Source organism: Rhinolophus ferrumequinum, chromosome 8, assembly GCF_004115265.2.
Source record: "Rhinolophus ferrumequinum isolate MPI-CBG mRhiFer1 chromosome 8, mRhiFer1_v1.p, whole genome shotgun sequence".
NCBI lineage: Eukaryota > Metazoa > Chordata > Mammalia > Chiroptera > Rhinolophidae > Rhinolophus > Rhinolophus ferrumequinum.
Genome location: NC_046291.1, coordinates 78,441,261 through 78,455,636, shown reverse-complemented (window position 1 = coordinate 78,455,636; position 14,376 = coordinate 78,441,261). Strand labels below are relative to the sequence as shown.

At 32.5% G+C, this 14,376-nt stretch overlaps 1 protein-coding gene across 1 annotated transcript in view; it reads right to left on the bottom strand.

The window, feature by feature from the left end:
* The window catches only part of LRP1B (LDL receptor related protein 1B), a 1,793,989-nt gene that overhangs the window by 232,403 nt on the left and 1,547,210 nt on the right, over positions 1-14,376 (bottom strand). The window contains exons 54-56 of the mRNA XM_033112843.1: positions 11,543-11,683; positions 10,236-10,423; positions 4,281-4,464 (exon numbers count right to left, since the gene is read on the bottom strand). Of these exons, the coding sequence (XP_032968734.1) occupies positions 4,281-4,464; positions 10,236-10,423; positions 11,543-11,683 (513 nt within the window). The remainder of the gene's footprint in view (positions 1-4,280; positions 4,465-10,235; positions 10,424-11,542; positions 11,684-14,376) is intronic.

Below are 14,376 nucleotides of genomic sequence, written 5' to 3'. Positions count from 1 at the left end.
TTCTCAGAGCTTTTGTGAGGTGGTCACAGGCCAGGTACTGCCCTGAGGTAAGCAGGGGCTGGCTATGGTGTTCTCAGAGCTTTTGTGAAGTGGTCACAGCCCAGGCACTGGTACAAGAGATGAATCTGCATTAACCTTATAAAAACTACCAGACATTCCCAGCTAGTGCTGCATCCCTGGAGGTACTCTCAAGAGTGGGTCACCCAGCCCGACCCACACAACTAAAGAGGCTCTTTGAGCAGCTCAGCCTTGCAGGCAGGACAATGGGCAGGTTCAAGGTGAGGCCATCCCCAAGGCCACAGTAACCAAAACAGCATGGTATTGGCATAAAAACAGACAAATAGATGAATGAAACAGAATAGAGAGCCCAGAAATAAATCCATGCCTATATAGTCATTTAACCTATAGCAAAGGAAGCAAGAATTTACACTGTTTAAAAGACAGTGTATTCAATAAATGATACTGGGAAAACTGGACAGACATATGCTAAACAAAATGAAACTGGACCACCTTCTTCCACCATATACAAGGAGTAAACTCAAAATGGGTTATAGACTTCGATGTAAAACCTGAAACCATAAAACTCATAGAAGAAAATAATAGGATGTAAACTCTAAGACATTACTCTTAGTAATATTTTTACTGATATATCTCTTTGAGCAAGGATAACAAACAAAAAATATAAACAAATGAAACTACATCAAACTAAAAAGATTTTTCACATCAAAGGAAATCATTAACAAAATGAAAAGACATACTACTGAATGGGAGAAGATATTTGCCAATTATACATCTGATAAGGGGTTAATATCCAAAATCTATTTAAAAAAAAAAAACACAAAAAGAACTCATACAGTTCAACACCAAAAAAACAAACAACCCAGTTGAAAAATGGGCAGAGGACGTGAATAGACATTTTTCCAAAGAGGACTTACAGATGGCCAATAGATACATGAAAAGATGCTGAACCGTCAATAATCATCAGAAAAACTCAAATAAAAACCACAATGAGATACTGGCTCACGCCTGTCAGAATGGCTATCATCAATAAATCAAAAAACAAGTGTTGGCGAGGATGTAGAGAAAAGGGAACCCTCATGTACTGTTGGTGGGATTGCAAACTGTTGTAGCCACTATGGAAAACAGTGTGGAGTTTTCTCAAGAAATTTAAAAAAAAAAAAAGAACTCCTGGGTACTTACCCAAAGATACCCAAAACACTAATTTGAAAAAAACCAAAAAATGTATCCCTATATTTACTGCAGTGTTATTCACAATGGCCAAGATATGGAAACAACCGAAATGTCCATCAATAGACAATTGGATAAAGAGATTGTGGTACATTTATATAATGGAGTATTACTCTGACATAAAAAAGAATGAAATCTTACCATTTGCAACAACATGGGTAGACCTGGAGGGTATTATGCTAAGTGAAATAAGTCAGTCTGAGAAAGACAAATACCACATAATCTCACTTATATATGGAATCTAAAGAACAGAGTAAATTAACAAAGCAGAAATAGCCTAGATACAGATAACAAACAGATGGTGCTGGATGGGAGGGGTGTTGGGGGAGGGGGAGAAGGTGAAGGGAAAAAGTACAGATTGGTAGTTACAAAATAGTCACAGGGATGTGAGATAACATGAGAAATAGAGTCAATAATGCTGTGAAAACCATGCATGGTAGCAGATGAGTACTAAATTTATGAAGGGCTCACTTCATAAATCACATGAATGCCTAAATAGGTGCTGCACACCTGAAACTAATACAAAAAAAAAATTGAATGTCAACTATAATTATATATATATATATATAAATGTGTGTGTGTGTATATATATATGATGTAAAGTACAGTATAGCGAATATTGGGAATGGTATTTTAATAGCTACATACAGTGTCTGATGGGTAGTAGACTTGTTGGCATTGTTGCTTTGTGAGGTGTGTAAATGTCTAATAATTATGTTGTTTTCTACTCCTGAAATTAATAATAAAAGAAGAAGATCAAAAAAGAGATGCTCAAGAGAACTGATCATTAGAGAAATATAAATCAAAACCACAATGTTAGAATGGCTATCATCAAAAAGTGTTGGAAAGGATTTGGAGAAAAGAGAACCCAGTGTATTTTTAGCAGATACGTAAATTGGTGCAACCACTATGGAAAACAGTTTGGAGGTCTCTCAAGAAGTTAAAAGTAGAGCTACCATATGATTCAACAATCTCACTTATTGGTATATATCCCAAAGAAATAAAAAACAGGGTGTCGAAGATATATCTGCACTCCCATGGTTATCACAGCATTTTTCACAATAGCAAATATATGGTGACAACCTAAGTGTCTGTCAACGGATGAATGGATAACAAAGATGTGATAAACACACACACACACACACACACACACACACACACACACACACACACACCGGGATATTATTCAGCCACGAGAAAGAACACAATCCTGACTTTTTGTAACAACATAGATAGTTGTTGAGGACATTATGCTAAGTGAAGTAAGTCAGACAGAGAAAAACAAATACTGTATGATATCATTTGTATGTGAAACCTGAAAAAAAACAAAAATAAAACAGAGAGTAGAATGGTGGGGGAAATGGGTAAATGTTGGTTAAAGAATACAAACTTCCGGTTGGAAGATGAGTAAGTTCTGGGGATCTAATACACGCATTGTGATTATAGAAAACAATACTCTACACTGTACACTTGAACATCGCTAGGACAGTACACCTTAAATGTTCTCACCACAGAAAAGAAATGGTAATTACGTGAAGTGATGGAGGTCTCAGTTAACACTATGATGGTGATCATATTACTATATGTAAGTGTATCAAATCCACACATTGCAGACCTTAAAGCTACACAGTGTTATACGTTAATGATACCTCAATCAATTTGGAAACAATCTAGACTCTCGTTAGCAAAATCTTTATGCTTCAGGAACACTGTTTTTGCATCAAAACTATTATTTGTTTCTAATTATTGTTAGTAGGAAACGACTACAGAATGGATATATAACAAGACCCAAATTGTAATCATTAGCATTCATCTCCTTTATATAATATTTTATGTAAAGTTTACAGTGATGGAAACTGACTGTTTTCAGATTTTATCTCTACTTCTTATCCCATGTCATTAAATGCATGATGTGGCAAGAAGTGTCGAAGGCAGTAGATTAGCAAATAAAACAATGGGTTCCAAGTTATACACAAATTGATTCAGGAATGAATATTTCAAAAATAAGTAAAATATAAATTGAAAGGAGTTATTTTTTTTCTCTATAATGTGCAAAATTTTACCAGTGAAAAACTAATTTTTTAATTACTACCCCGGTATTTATTTCATGAAAGTAGATGAGAAAAAACCTAATGTTTTAAATATTGTCACCAGTGTGTGTGTGTGTGTGTGTGTGTGTGTGTATACTGTCTATATATATATATACTGTCTCTCTCTCTATATATATATATATATACTATATATATATGTCACCAGTTCATATATATATATATATATATGAAACTGGCAATGCTATTTTATTCGTTTTACTCAAAAGCAAAGTAAGAGACACCTTACGTACCATTTTTTGCCTATTTTAAGAGTCATTATTATATATTGCTTTGTATAACCTTAATATATGTGATAATCTCCCCAAATGAATTATAATATATATTTAAGTTCTGGGCCATATTTTACTGAATTTTTTTAATCTACAATGTTAATTACACTATTTAGAACAAACCAGAGTTTAATAATATTTGCTGAATCACTGGGAGAATTTACATAGTCTTAGGTAGCTGATTTACTATTGTTGTCATCAATATTACTGTTATTATTATTGACCTGTTGTTCTTGGCATGTGCATATGAGTGTGGGGGGTGAAAGGGGGAAGGAAAAAACTATTAGAAGCTGTCACAGTAGGCTCTTTAATAGTCTAGGCCAAACCTGCTCCTCAGAACCTGTGATTCGGCAGGAAGCCATGCTAAAGATAGTTGTAAGATAGTTTTTATCCGTGAGCACTTTCAAAATCTAAAACAAAACAAAACAAAACAAAAACACTTGGTAATTCACAAGATCATAATGCAATATTAATACAAACAGAACAGTTTGTGGACAGCACACAAAATCAGAGTGACACATTCCAATATCAAGGTAAGTAGGGAAGAATTTTGATTTCTAAGAAAACAGCAAGGAGGAATAAATTCAATAAAATGGCAATAAAACTCAGAATTCCTATGAGATTGTATCAGTGGACAAGTTCAACTCGATACCTGAAAGTGATTTGCAGCCATTTGGGTTATCAGGTTGTATTTCATACCCATCTGTACAGAGGCACTTGTAGGTCCCATAAGTATTGATGCATTGCTGGCTACACGGAAAGCCCGAAGAGCACTCATCAAAGTCTATACATGTTTTACCATCATCTTTCAGTTGGAATCCAGGCCAGCATTTGCACTGGGGAAGGAAAAGCAAGCATAATCATTATCACTGTCTTTTCCTATCGGATATCCCTTTAGCATGATTCAAGCAAAAAAATTATTTAAGAATAGATAATGGCAAGTCTTTCTGTCACCCAGCGATTAATCTTTAATAAGAATTGCAACTATTAAGTAAAGTTGAAAAAAGAAAATTCCCAACTATCTCCATTTGATCATCTGACATTGGGAAGATTATACAAGTTAATTGATAGCACCAAAGCCATGTGGCTAGAGAATGGCAAAAAACAAAAACAAAAACAAAAAACCCCCAAAAAAACCATCAACTTTTATTCATTGTCTATTTAATTATATTCTCTTTTTAGAAGACTTTGACAATCATAGGAATTAAACTTTACGTTGAGCTTTGAAGATTACTAACATGGTCACATATGTTATTTCATTAGAGTCTTACAGAAATCTGTGATGTAGGTATTATCCGTAGTTAACTGATGAGAAACCTAGAGGTACAAAAGTGAATTTGCCTAGGTAAAACCAGGAGGAGAGGTGAGGCTGCTGTAATTTTTAACACATAGTAAGGCTCAATTCATACTTTTTGACTGAGTCTAATTCCATAACCTGCCATGTTGACTGGAAAAATAATAATATTAATATAGTTTCCCCACCATTATTAAGTCAATTTGTATCATCATCAATTTGTATCATCAAATCTTTTCTTCAGCATCCTCATCATATTCTATATGACCCACTGATGATGATATGAAATATTTACTACCTGATGTGTCAATTCTGAGTACAATGTCTTGTCATGTATGTCTTTGAATTCCAAAAATTAATGAGGCACTGTGACTAGTCACTGTCTTTCAGTTCTACAATCAGTCCCTGCCAAGTGCCATATAGGAATTATAATTATACAAAATGAGCCCATAACTGGCCAAAGAACTATGATCTCATTAACCTTTAGGGGACAATTTAGTGATATTTGAATAAAGGAACTTGTGAGTATTGAGCAGGGCAGTGAATTATGAACTCTAAGCTGTTAAGAGTACTAGTATTTAACAGTTTGTCATCATAAACATTTCATAATCTAGGTCATTTATATGAGGGTAAAAATGATGACATATTTTGTCTATTGAGAAAGAAATATAAGAGATAGATGTACATATTAAATAATTAGCCAACAATTAATTGAGGAGTAGAAAAAAAAATTTTTTAAGTACAAAAATGCGGTTATTACTTGGAGGGGAAGCAACATCAACTTCACCTAAAACAGTTCAAAAGATAAAACCTTTTCCCAAATCCTTTTACAAGGAATAAATTCCTTTAACTTTTTACCACTGTCTTCTGCAACAAATTTCATCAATATTTATCTAATAATCCTCAGTAACTATAAAGAGTTGTTATTTTTTGTTTTGGTTTAGATTTTTCTTTTTTTCTTTTATCATTATCATCATCATCATCATCATTATTATTATTACTATTATTATTATTATTATCTCTAGAACCCACTAGCAAGCCAGCAAATCAAAGCAAAAGCCACAGCTTGATTTCCCAAACTCTCCTTAATATATTTGAGTATGTGACAATACTACTTTCTTTAAGAAGACTCAACTTACTACCTGATTTAAGAAGTTGGGGCAATCAGTACTTTCTACGGCAGAAGAAAATGAGATACTGAAGGTTACTGAAGTGAAAACATGAAAATGGTTAAAATGATAAATTTTAATGTCATACATTTTACAGTTTTTAAAATAAATAATTTAGAAAAAGGAAAATGAGAAACTGACAGGATACTCTTAAGTTGTCACCAAAGAGAACTAGAAATTATATCATGTGATCATGTGCTCAGGTAGCCTCAAGTCCCAGAGGCAGGTATAGGGCAGTGCTGAATTCAAGGGACACATGAAAGGAAATTTCATAGAATATGTTGAATTTCTCTCAAAGACTATTATAAAAATTGTTAAAGAGTGTCCCAATTTTAATGGGATTTCTGTAAATCTTTGCATGTCTAATGTCAGGCTTATAAAACTACTATATCAAATAGATGGTTTAGATAGAAACTCACTTAAGGACTATTAATTTCTTGAAAGTAAAATTGGTTAAAGTTACTGAATATACATTTCTATAAAGTAATGCAATTAGGATGTTTAATAATAACAGTTACATTTTTTTAAAAAAATGTTTACTGACTCTATGAAGATTAAAAAAAAAATTGCTCCCCAATGCATTAACTTTGTTTTCACAAAAACAATTTCGCTCGCAAATAATCAATAAACATCTGTGGGAAATTCTACTAGCTTAACTTTCATAAACTGAATGGAACAATATAATAATCATTTGCATCTTCAAAAATAAAAGATGAGCGATTCTTCTACATTTAATAGAAAATATCAGTTTAAAATTCTCTCACCGTCATTTAAAAAGACAATTTTTATGGATGTGATATTTACATGTATTCAATGTCATTTTAATTTTCCTCTTTATCAAAAACTATTTCAAATTTTCCTAATCTGTATTAATTTTCATATAGGATCACATAGCGACCAGAAAGATACACAGCTAATCAAGCTTTTCTTATTACTTTTAGGAAATTTTATTTGCAGCTTATAAAGTGATATTTGACAAATCCTGATCATTTCATTTCTAACGTATACATTAAAACTTACTTCTCTCCCAAAAGTACATTTATTTTTACATGTAAATAGTCTTTCCCATCAAAATAAGATTTTTGCTTCATTAACTGTTATTATTCCCTTTTGAATAGATACACGGCGTTTCACAGCAATCATGTAGGTTGCTCACAGTCTAACCTTTGGTCTAAATTTTGCTTTCATAAGCAATTTTCATTTTATTTCAGAATTTGGAGGCTTTCTTGAAATGTTCTGCTGTTACTGTAATGAGAGCTAGGTTATTGGATGTTTTTTCCCATTTCCTGGAAAAGAGAAACCAATCAGCTGACATTTCCCCCCCTCCAAAATAGATAAGCATTTTATTGTGCATAAAACTTTTTACTCAATTTCCTGTCTGTCTATCTGTCTATCTGTCTATCTATAAATACGCATATATATCTGAACACAATATGTAAAATATTTGCTTTGAACCTTTGCTCAAATCTCTTATTTATGATTCCAATCTTAGCTCTTCAAATTTTTATACTGGTTTGTTTTCCTTAATAGATGCATTATTTTATTCATTAGTTTTGACATATGTATATATTCTGGAACATTATTCACAGAAATTCTGTCATGTATCATGTACATATAATTTTTGAATGGTTAAATATATTGTTTATTTTAACTAGAATTCTAGTTTCATCCTATAACCCCTTTAGAGAAGTCAAAATGAAAATACTGATATTTTAAATGTATCAATGAAAAAATATTTTTGTGTAAGGAGTCTTAAAGTAATTAAAATAGTGTGATTTAACTTGTTTTTCAGAGTGAAACTGACTTCTACCAAAAGTAGTTTTCTAAATGTGGTATTTCTGGGCAGAAAGTACTTCTTAAATGAAGGAATTTTAAAAATATTACACTTCATTTTGAGTATTATGTCAAAGGTAATCATTTGATACTCTATCATTTTTAGGTTTTACCACCAAGATTGTTATGACAGTTTAAATATACACCGGATAAACACAAATAGATTGATCTACATTGAAATTTAAATTTTACATAGATAGAGATATGTATATGTTCTATGATATATATAGTCATTAGATACATAGACTTATAGGGCACATGTATTATATCGATAGAACTAAGGAATAATTTATAACCTCTGACTTAAAATTTTAATTAGTTACCTGTAATAATTCTATGACACATTCTGTGATTTTTCAGGAAATATTTCTATATTGAGTGTACATGAGTCACTAATAATGTTTTTTGTTTCATTAGACATCTAAATATTTAGTGCCAAAATTAATTATTTGATACATACTCATCTCATTAAGAGCCATCTTGACTCTATCTTGTTTCCTTTTATCTGTAGCATAGTGTTTGTAAGTGAGTGTATATGTGTTTTAAGTCTATAAACTTAACCACTTCCTAATATAACACGGGGTCTAAAAACTTCTTTTGTAAATGTAGCTTTTTTGACACTTCATTTTGATCTCTATTTTCACACAGGGAAAATAATTATTGTGGGTTTAGGCTATACCTATATACCCGATAGTAAAGCCCTGATCAATGTAGTTAAATTAATCAGCACATTAGAAATTCAGAGATTAAAAGTGGCAAAATGCTTGTTTGGCTGAATTTGTCATTAAATAGACCTGAATTATCAAAGAATGTCAAGGCTGGCAGGAAAAGTGGTCCAACATCTTTGTGGTGTACGATTTTTTTCTTCTGCATCCTTTAAAGAAAGACATTTAGCCCTAGCTGAAACCCTTTGAGTGGTGAGTGGTAAGGCAGCTCATTCCAACGTAAAGAATTCTAATCTTCAAATAGTCTTCTTTATATTGATCAGAACCACCTACTAATTTCAACCTTTGAAACAACTCAGACTAGGTATGCTTTCTATAGGAGGACTTTATATCTGAATACAGCTACATAATAAGCCGTTTTTGATCCAGGCAGAATTTCTTCCAAAGATATGTGTTCCAGACTTCTAATGCTTCTGGATATACAAGTTTGCATACTCTATAATTTGTCAAGGTTCTTCTTAAAGTGCCATGTCCATAAATGTGCACAATACCCTGGTGTGTTCTGATCAGTGCAACACTCACTGAGTAGAATAAAATCTGACTTCTGTACGGGTCCGAACTGGCAATAGACCACTTCCGTGTTTTACAGCAGCCTTGTCCTACTGGAATTCATACAGAGCTATTGCTCAATTAAAAACACTAATTTTCAAATAAATTGCTTTTCCTGCGATTTTCCCGCACATACATATCGTGTTTCCTCGACAATAAGATCTAGCCGGACCATCAGCTCTAATGCATCTTTTGGAGCAAAAATTAATATGACTCGGTATTTTATATTATATTATATTATATTATATTATATTATATTATATTATATTATATTATAAAACCTGGTCTTATAGTAAAATAATACTGGGTCTTATATTAATTTTTGCTCCAAAAGATGCATTAGAGCTGATGGTCTGGCTAGGTCTTATTTTCGGGGAAACACAGTAATGACTTTTAATGCACAACTTTAATGTTAATATTTTGTTGTTTGCATCCTCCATTCCAGCATCAATGAAACAGATTTTTTCAAAAGATATTTTTTTCAATCTATTTTGTCAGTGAATCACTATCTTAAGGAAAATGGGACTAACAAAAAGCAATTAAGGTATCAGGCATGCTTTTTTTTTCATATACCTGCACTCTCAGTCCTAATAATTCATGTGTTGTTTTATTTCTTCCTGTTAATATGAAAAATATTGTGTTCTCCAATGTTGTGGTAAATAAATGATTAGTCCATTTCACTTCACAGATGTATGGGAGGGAGAAGGGAAGAAATGGGAACTTAAGAGTTACATATATATTTAATGCAGCTATTAACATAGCAATATCTCTCTAAACACTGGTCTTCCCTTACTTATGTTTTTATGTTCAGCATATAGTGAACATATATTTTTATCTTTTTATTTTCCTGAGTATAGTTTTACAGTTTTATAGTACACTGTTATTATGGTTTGCAAATATAGAAAGTCCTCAGTTAAATAATTTTACCTAACAATAATTTGATGCTTTTTCAAATTTTACAGCTATTGGATTAAATAGTCTTCATTATATCAAATTACAATGTATCTGATGACTTTCTATTTTTGATGACTACCTACCTTGTAACTGACTGGAAGGTCCTGACAATCTTGAGAACATCCACTGACTTTCTTGCTCAAACATTCATTTATATGGCAGTTTCTCTCATCTGAACCATCTCCACAGTCATCCTTATTGTCACAAAGACCTCCATTGGGAATGCACCTGCCATTTCTGCACATAAAAAATGAACTGTTGCATGACTGTTCTGGAAAAAGAAAATAAACAAATGGAACATAAAGGACATGCCATAGTTTTATACTACTATTGCTGAAAACATTCACAAATATAAAAACTTATCTGTCAAAAATTATAGCAAATGTATATACATAAAAAATGCCTTATAGTTAGTGTAGTATTTTACACACAATATATAAAAAAATCAAGGGCAACCTGTACTTTGTTCAACCCACTGTAAATCTTGCTTTACCATGAAAATTAACAATGAAAATAAGCACCTATAGGAAACTCATGGAGTACTTCTGTCTTCATCTATATTGTGCAGAATGAGTTCAAAAGTTCAATGATAGCATGACATTTCCCTCAAGCTACAAGTCTTTGATAAATTGCATGTCACTAAAAATTAAGAATCTGGAATACGCAGAAATTTCTAAATTCTTTTTCTTCCTGGAAATATAACACTGACATTTTTAAGCAGGGCATAAAAAGGACATTTTCAGTGAATAATAGTTGTTTCAAATATAGCTATGGAAAGCAGTTCAGGTTTTGGAGCTCCTCTTATCCTGATGACTTGAACATTACTCATTATCATAGCACGATAAAAGGAAGCCTATAGACATGTAAACTACATGAAAAAAAGTAATTATATTTTTATTCTAAAATATGTGACCATGTAGTCAGTCTTTAGAATAGTGAGGTGATAAATAGACCAAGTATGGCTATGTATATATTTCTGTTCAGATTATATACAATTTATGTTATTTTGCCCAAGTATGAATAATACAGACTTTCTCTCAGTAAATCTCAACTTTTTTGTTTGAATTTTCAAATAGGTCCATACAGGAAAATTATCTTTACATAAAATGATATATTTAGAAAAGTGACTCTTTTGAAGGAAGCTGGGTGATGGATTCATCAGGTTCACTGCCTCATATCTTCATGTTTTGGCACAGACTAAATTTCTAAAACTAGCTCCAAAACATAGTTGATTACTAAGATCCTGCATGGTATCACTAGAAACATCAATGTGTAATTATCGACATTTTTCTTTCATCGAATACCACACTAGACTAAAAATCAGAGTCACAGTTTTCCATTAAAAAAGACAAATTTTGGAATAAGCATAGTGTTATGTATTCTCTGTTACCTGCACTTTTGCACTTAGGGTTTAGAGGTGCTTCATCAGAATGGTCGGGGCAGTCAAAGTCTCCGTCACACTGCCACTGCGTATTTAAAAGACATCGTCCATCAGCACAATTAAATTCTTCTGCAGTACACTGTCGGTATCCTAGTGACAAAGAAATAAACATTCTAATTTATGTGACAAATATTAATTAAAATTTCATCCTCTAATGTACACTACCTAATTAAACATGTGGGTTACCCATGCCTCTTATGGGAAATATTTCTCATTTCATTCTGGGACAGTGGTCATACTTGCAAGAGATATTTGTGGTTGGGAAGTAAGATTAAGGTCCAGAAAATAAAGCTGGAAACAAGACAACATTATTGTTTATCGGTGAGAAAACAAGAATGCAAGACTCCAGTATGTCATCTCTATTCACCTGTTATCGATATCCTAAAGAGTTCTATTTTAGAATGGAAAACAAAAATTAAAACTATTACATTTTTTTTCCCCAAAACCAGCTTCGGGAGACATAGAACTACAACTACAGATGAACTCATTCTGAGTTATAAGGATAATTCTCAGAAACTGTAATGTTATGTTAGAAAATCAGTATTCAAAGTGTAGAGAAATTGTTAAAATTAGAAAAAAAAAGTCAATTATAAAGTAATAAGTCCAAAAAATATTGCAATTATCTTATATACTGATTCTTAGAGGGATTAAAAAGCTTTATTCAAATAACAGTATCAAATTTTCAATTGTTAATGTTCAGATCTATGCCTGTTTGTAAGTAAAACTCATTTGATTTTGATTAGTATAAAGTTTCAAATTGGATTTTTTTCCTGCATTTGTTAACGATAAAAACTGTCATTTCTATGAGAAACTTTCTGGTAAATCTAAGCAAATAGTCAATTTTTTGAGAGAGGGAGTAAGATTTTTATGGCTTAAAAAATAAACACAATTCCAATAAAAAACTAATTAAATGATGATTACTTAATTCAGATGTTTATCATCTTGAATAGCAACACTAAGTAGTTCTAAAATATCCCCAATTTCCTTAATATTTCTCCCCTCTCTCTCCTTCTTCACTAGTTCCTCTGCCTCAGTCAGTTACATACAGTCAGGTCTCTCCTAGCCCAGTAACAATACATATACATCCCCACACTTTTTTTTTTCCAATCAAATTTATTGGGGTGACATTGTTAGTGAAATTATACAGGTCTCAAGTGTACATTTCTATAATACATCATCTGTATATCACATTGTGTGTTCACCACCCAGAGTCAGTTCTCCTTCCATCACCATATATGTGACCCCTTTTACTCTCCTCTACCACTCCCCGACCCTCTGGTTACCACTAAAGTTATCTGTATCTATGACTTTTGCATGTTTGTCTTGTTCGTTTGTTGCTTTCAGTTTTATATCTCACATATGAGTGGGTATAGTTCCTGACTTTTTCTGTCTGATTTATTTCACTTAGCATGATAATCTCAAGATCCATCCATGTTGTAGCAAATGGCAGTATTTTATCTTTTCTTATGGCCCAGTAATATTCCATTATATATCTCTCACATCTTCTTTATCCAATCAAGTATCGAAGGTCACTTTGTTTCCATGTCTTGGCCACCCTGAAAATTGCTGCAATGAACATAGGGGTACATATACCTTTACTGATAAATGTTTCCAGATTTTTTTGGTAGATACCCAGATGATGGATTGCTGAATCATATGGTAATTCTATTTTTTGAAGAATCTCCATACTGTTTTCCATAGGCTGTATCAATTTACATTCCCACCAGCAGTGTATGAGGGTTCCTCTCCAACACTTGTTGTCTTGTTGATAACAGCCACTCTAACAGACGTGAAGTGGTATCTCACCGTGTTTTATTATTTGCATTTCTCTGATAATTAGTGATATGGGGCATTTTTTTTTGTATGTCTATTGGCCATTTGCATGTCCTCTTTAGAGAAATGTCTCTTCAGGTCCTCTGCCCATTTTTTAATTGGATTGTTTTTGTTTGTTTGTTTGTTTGTTTTATTGTTGAGCTGTATGTGTTCCTTATATATTTTGGATATTAGCCCCTTATCAGAGGCACTGTTTGAAAAAATCTTCTCCCATTTGGTTGGTTGCCTCTTTATTTTGTCGATGGTTTCTTCTGCTATGCAGAAGTTTTTTAGTTTGATATAGTCCCATTCATTTACTTTAGCTTTTACTTCCTTTGCCTTAGAGGTCAAATTCATAAAATCTTTTCTGAACCCAAGGTCCATAAGTTTAGTACTTATGTTTTCTTCTGTGCAGTTTATTGTTTCAGATCTTACGTTTAGGTCTTTGATCCATTTTGAGTCAATTTGGATATATGGTGACAGATAATACTCTAGTTTCATTATTTTGCATGTTGCTTTCCAATTTTCCCAGCACCATTTATTGAAGAGGCTGTTTTATCCATTGTATGTTTTTGGCTTCTTTGTCAAAAATCATCTGTCCATATTTATGTGGGTTTATTTCTGGGTTCTCAATGTACTCCATTTGTGTGTATAACTGTTTTTCTGCTAATACCATGCTGTTTAGATTATTGTCATTTCGTAGTATAAATTGAAGTCAGGGATTGTGATGCCTCCATCCTTGTTCTTTTATCTAAGGATTGCTTTGTCTATTCGAGGGTCTTTGTGATTCCATGCAAATCCAATGATTTTTTTGTTCTATTTCTTTGAAAACTGACACTGGGGTTTTTGATGTCGATTGTATTAAATTTGTATACTGCTTTGGGTAATACAGCCATTTTAACTATGTTGATTCTTCCAATCCATGAACATGAATTATCTTTCCATTTCTTTGTATCTTCTTCAATTTATTT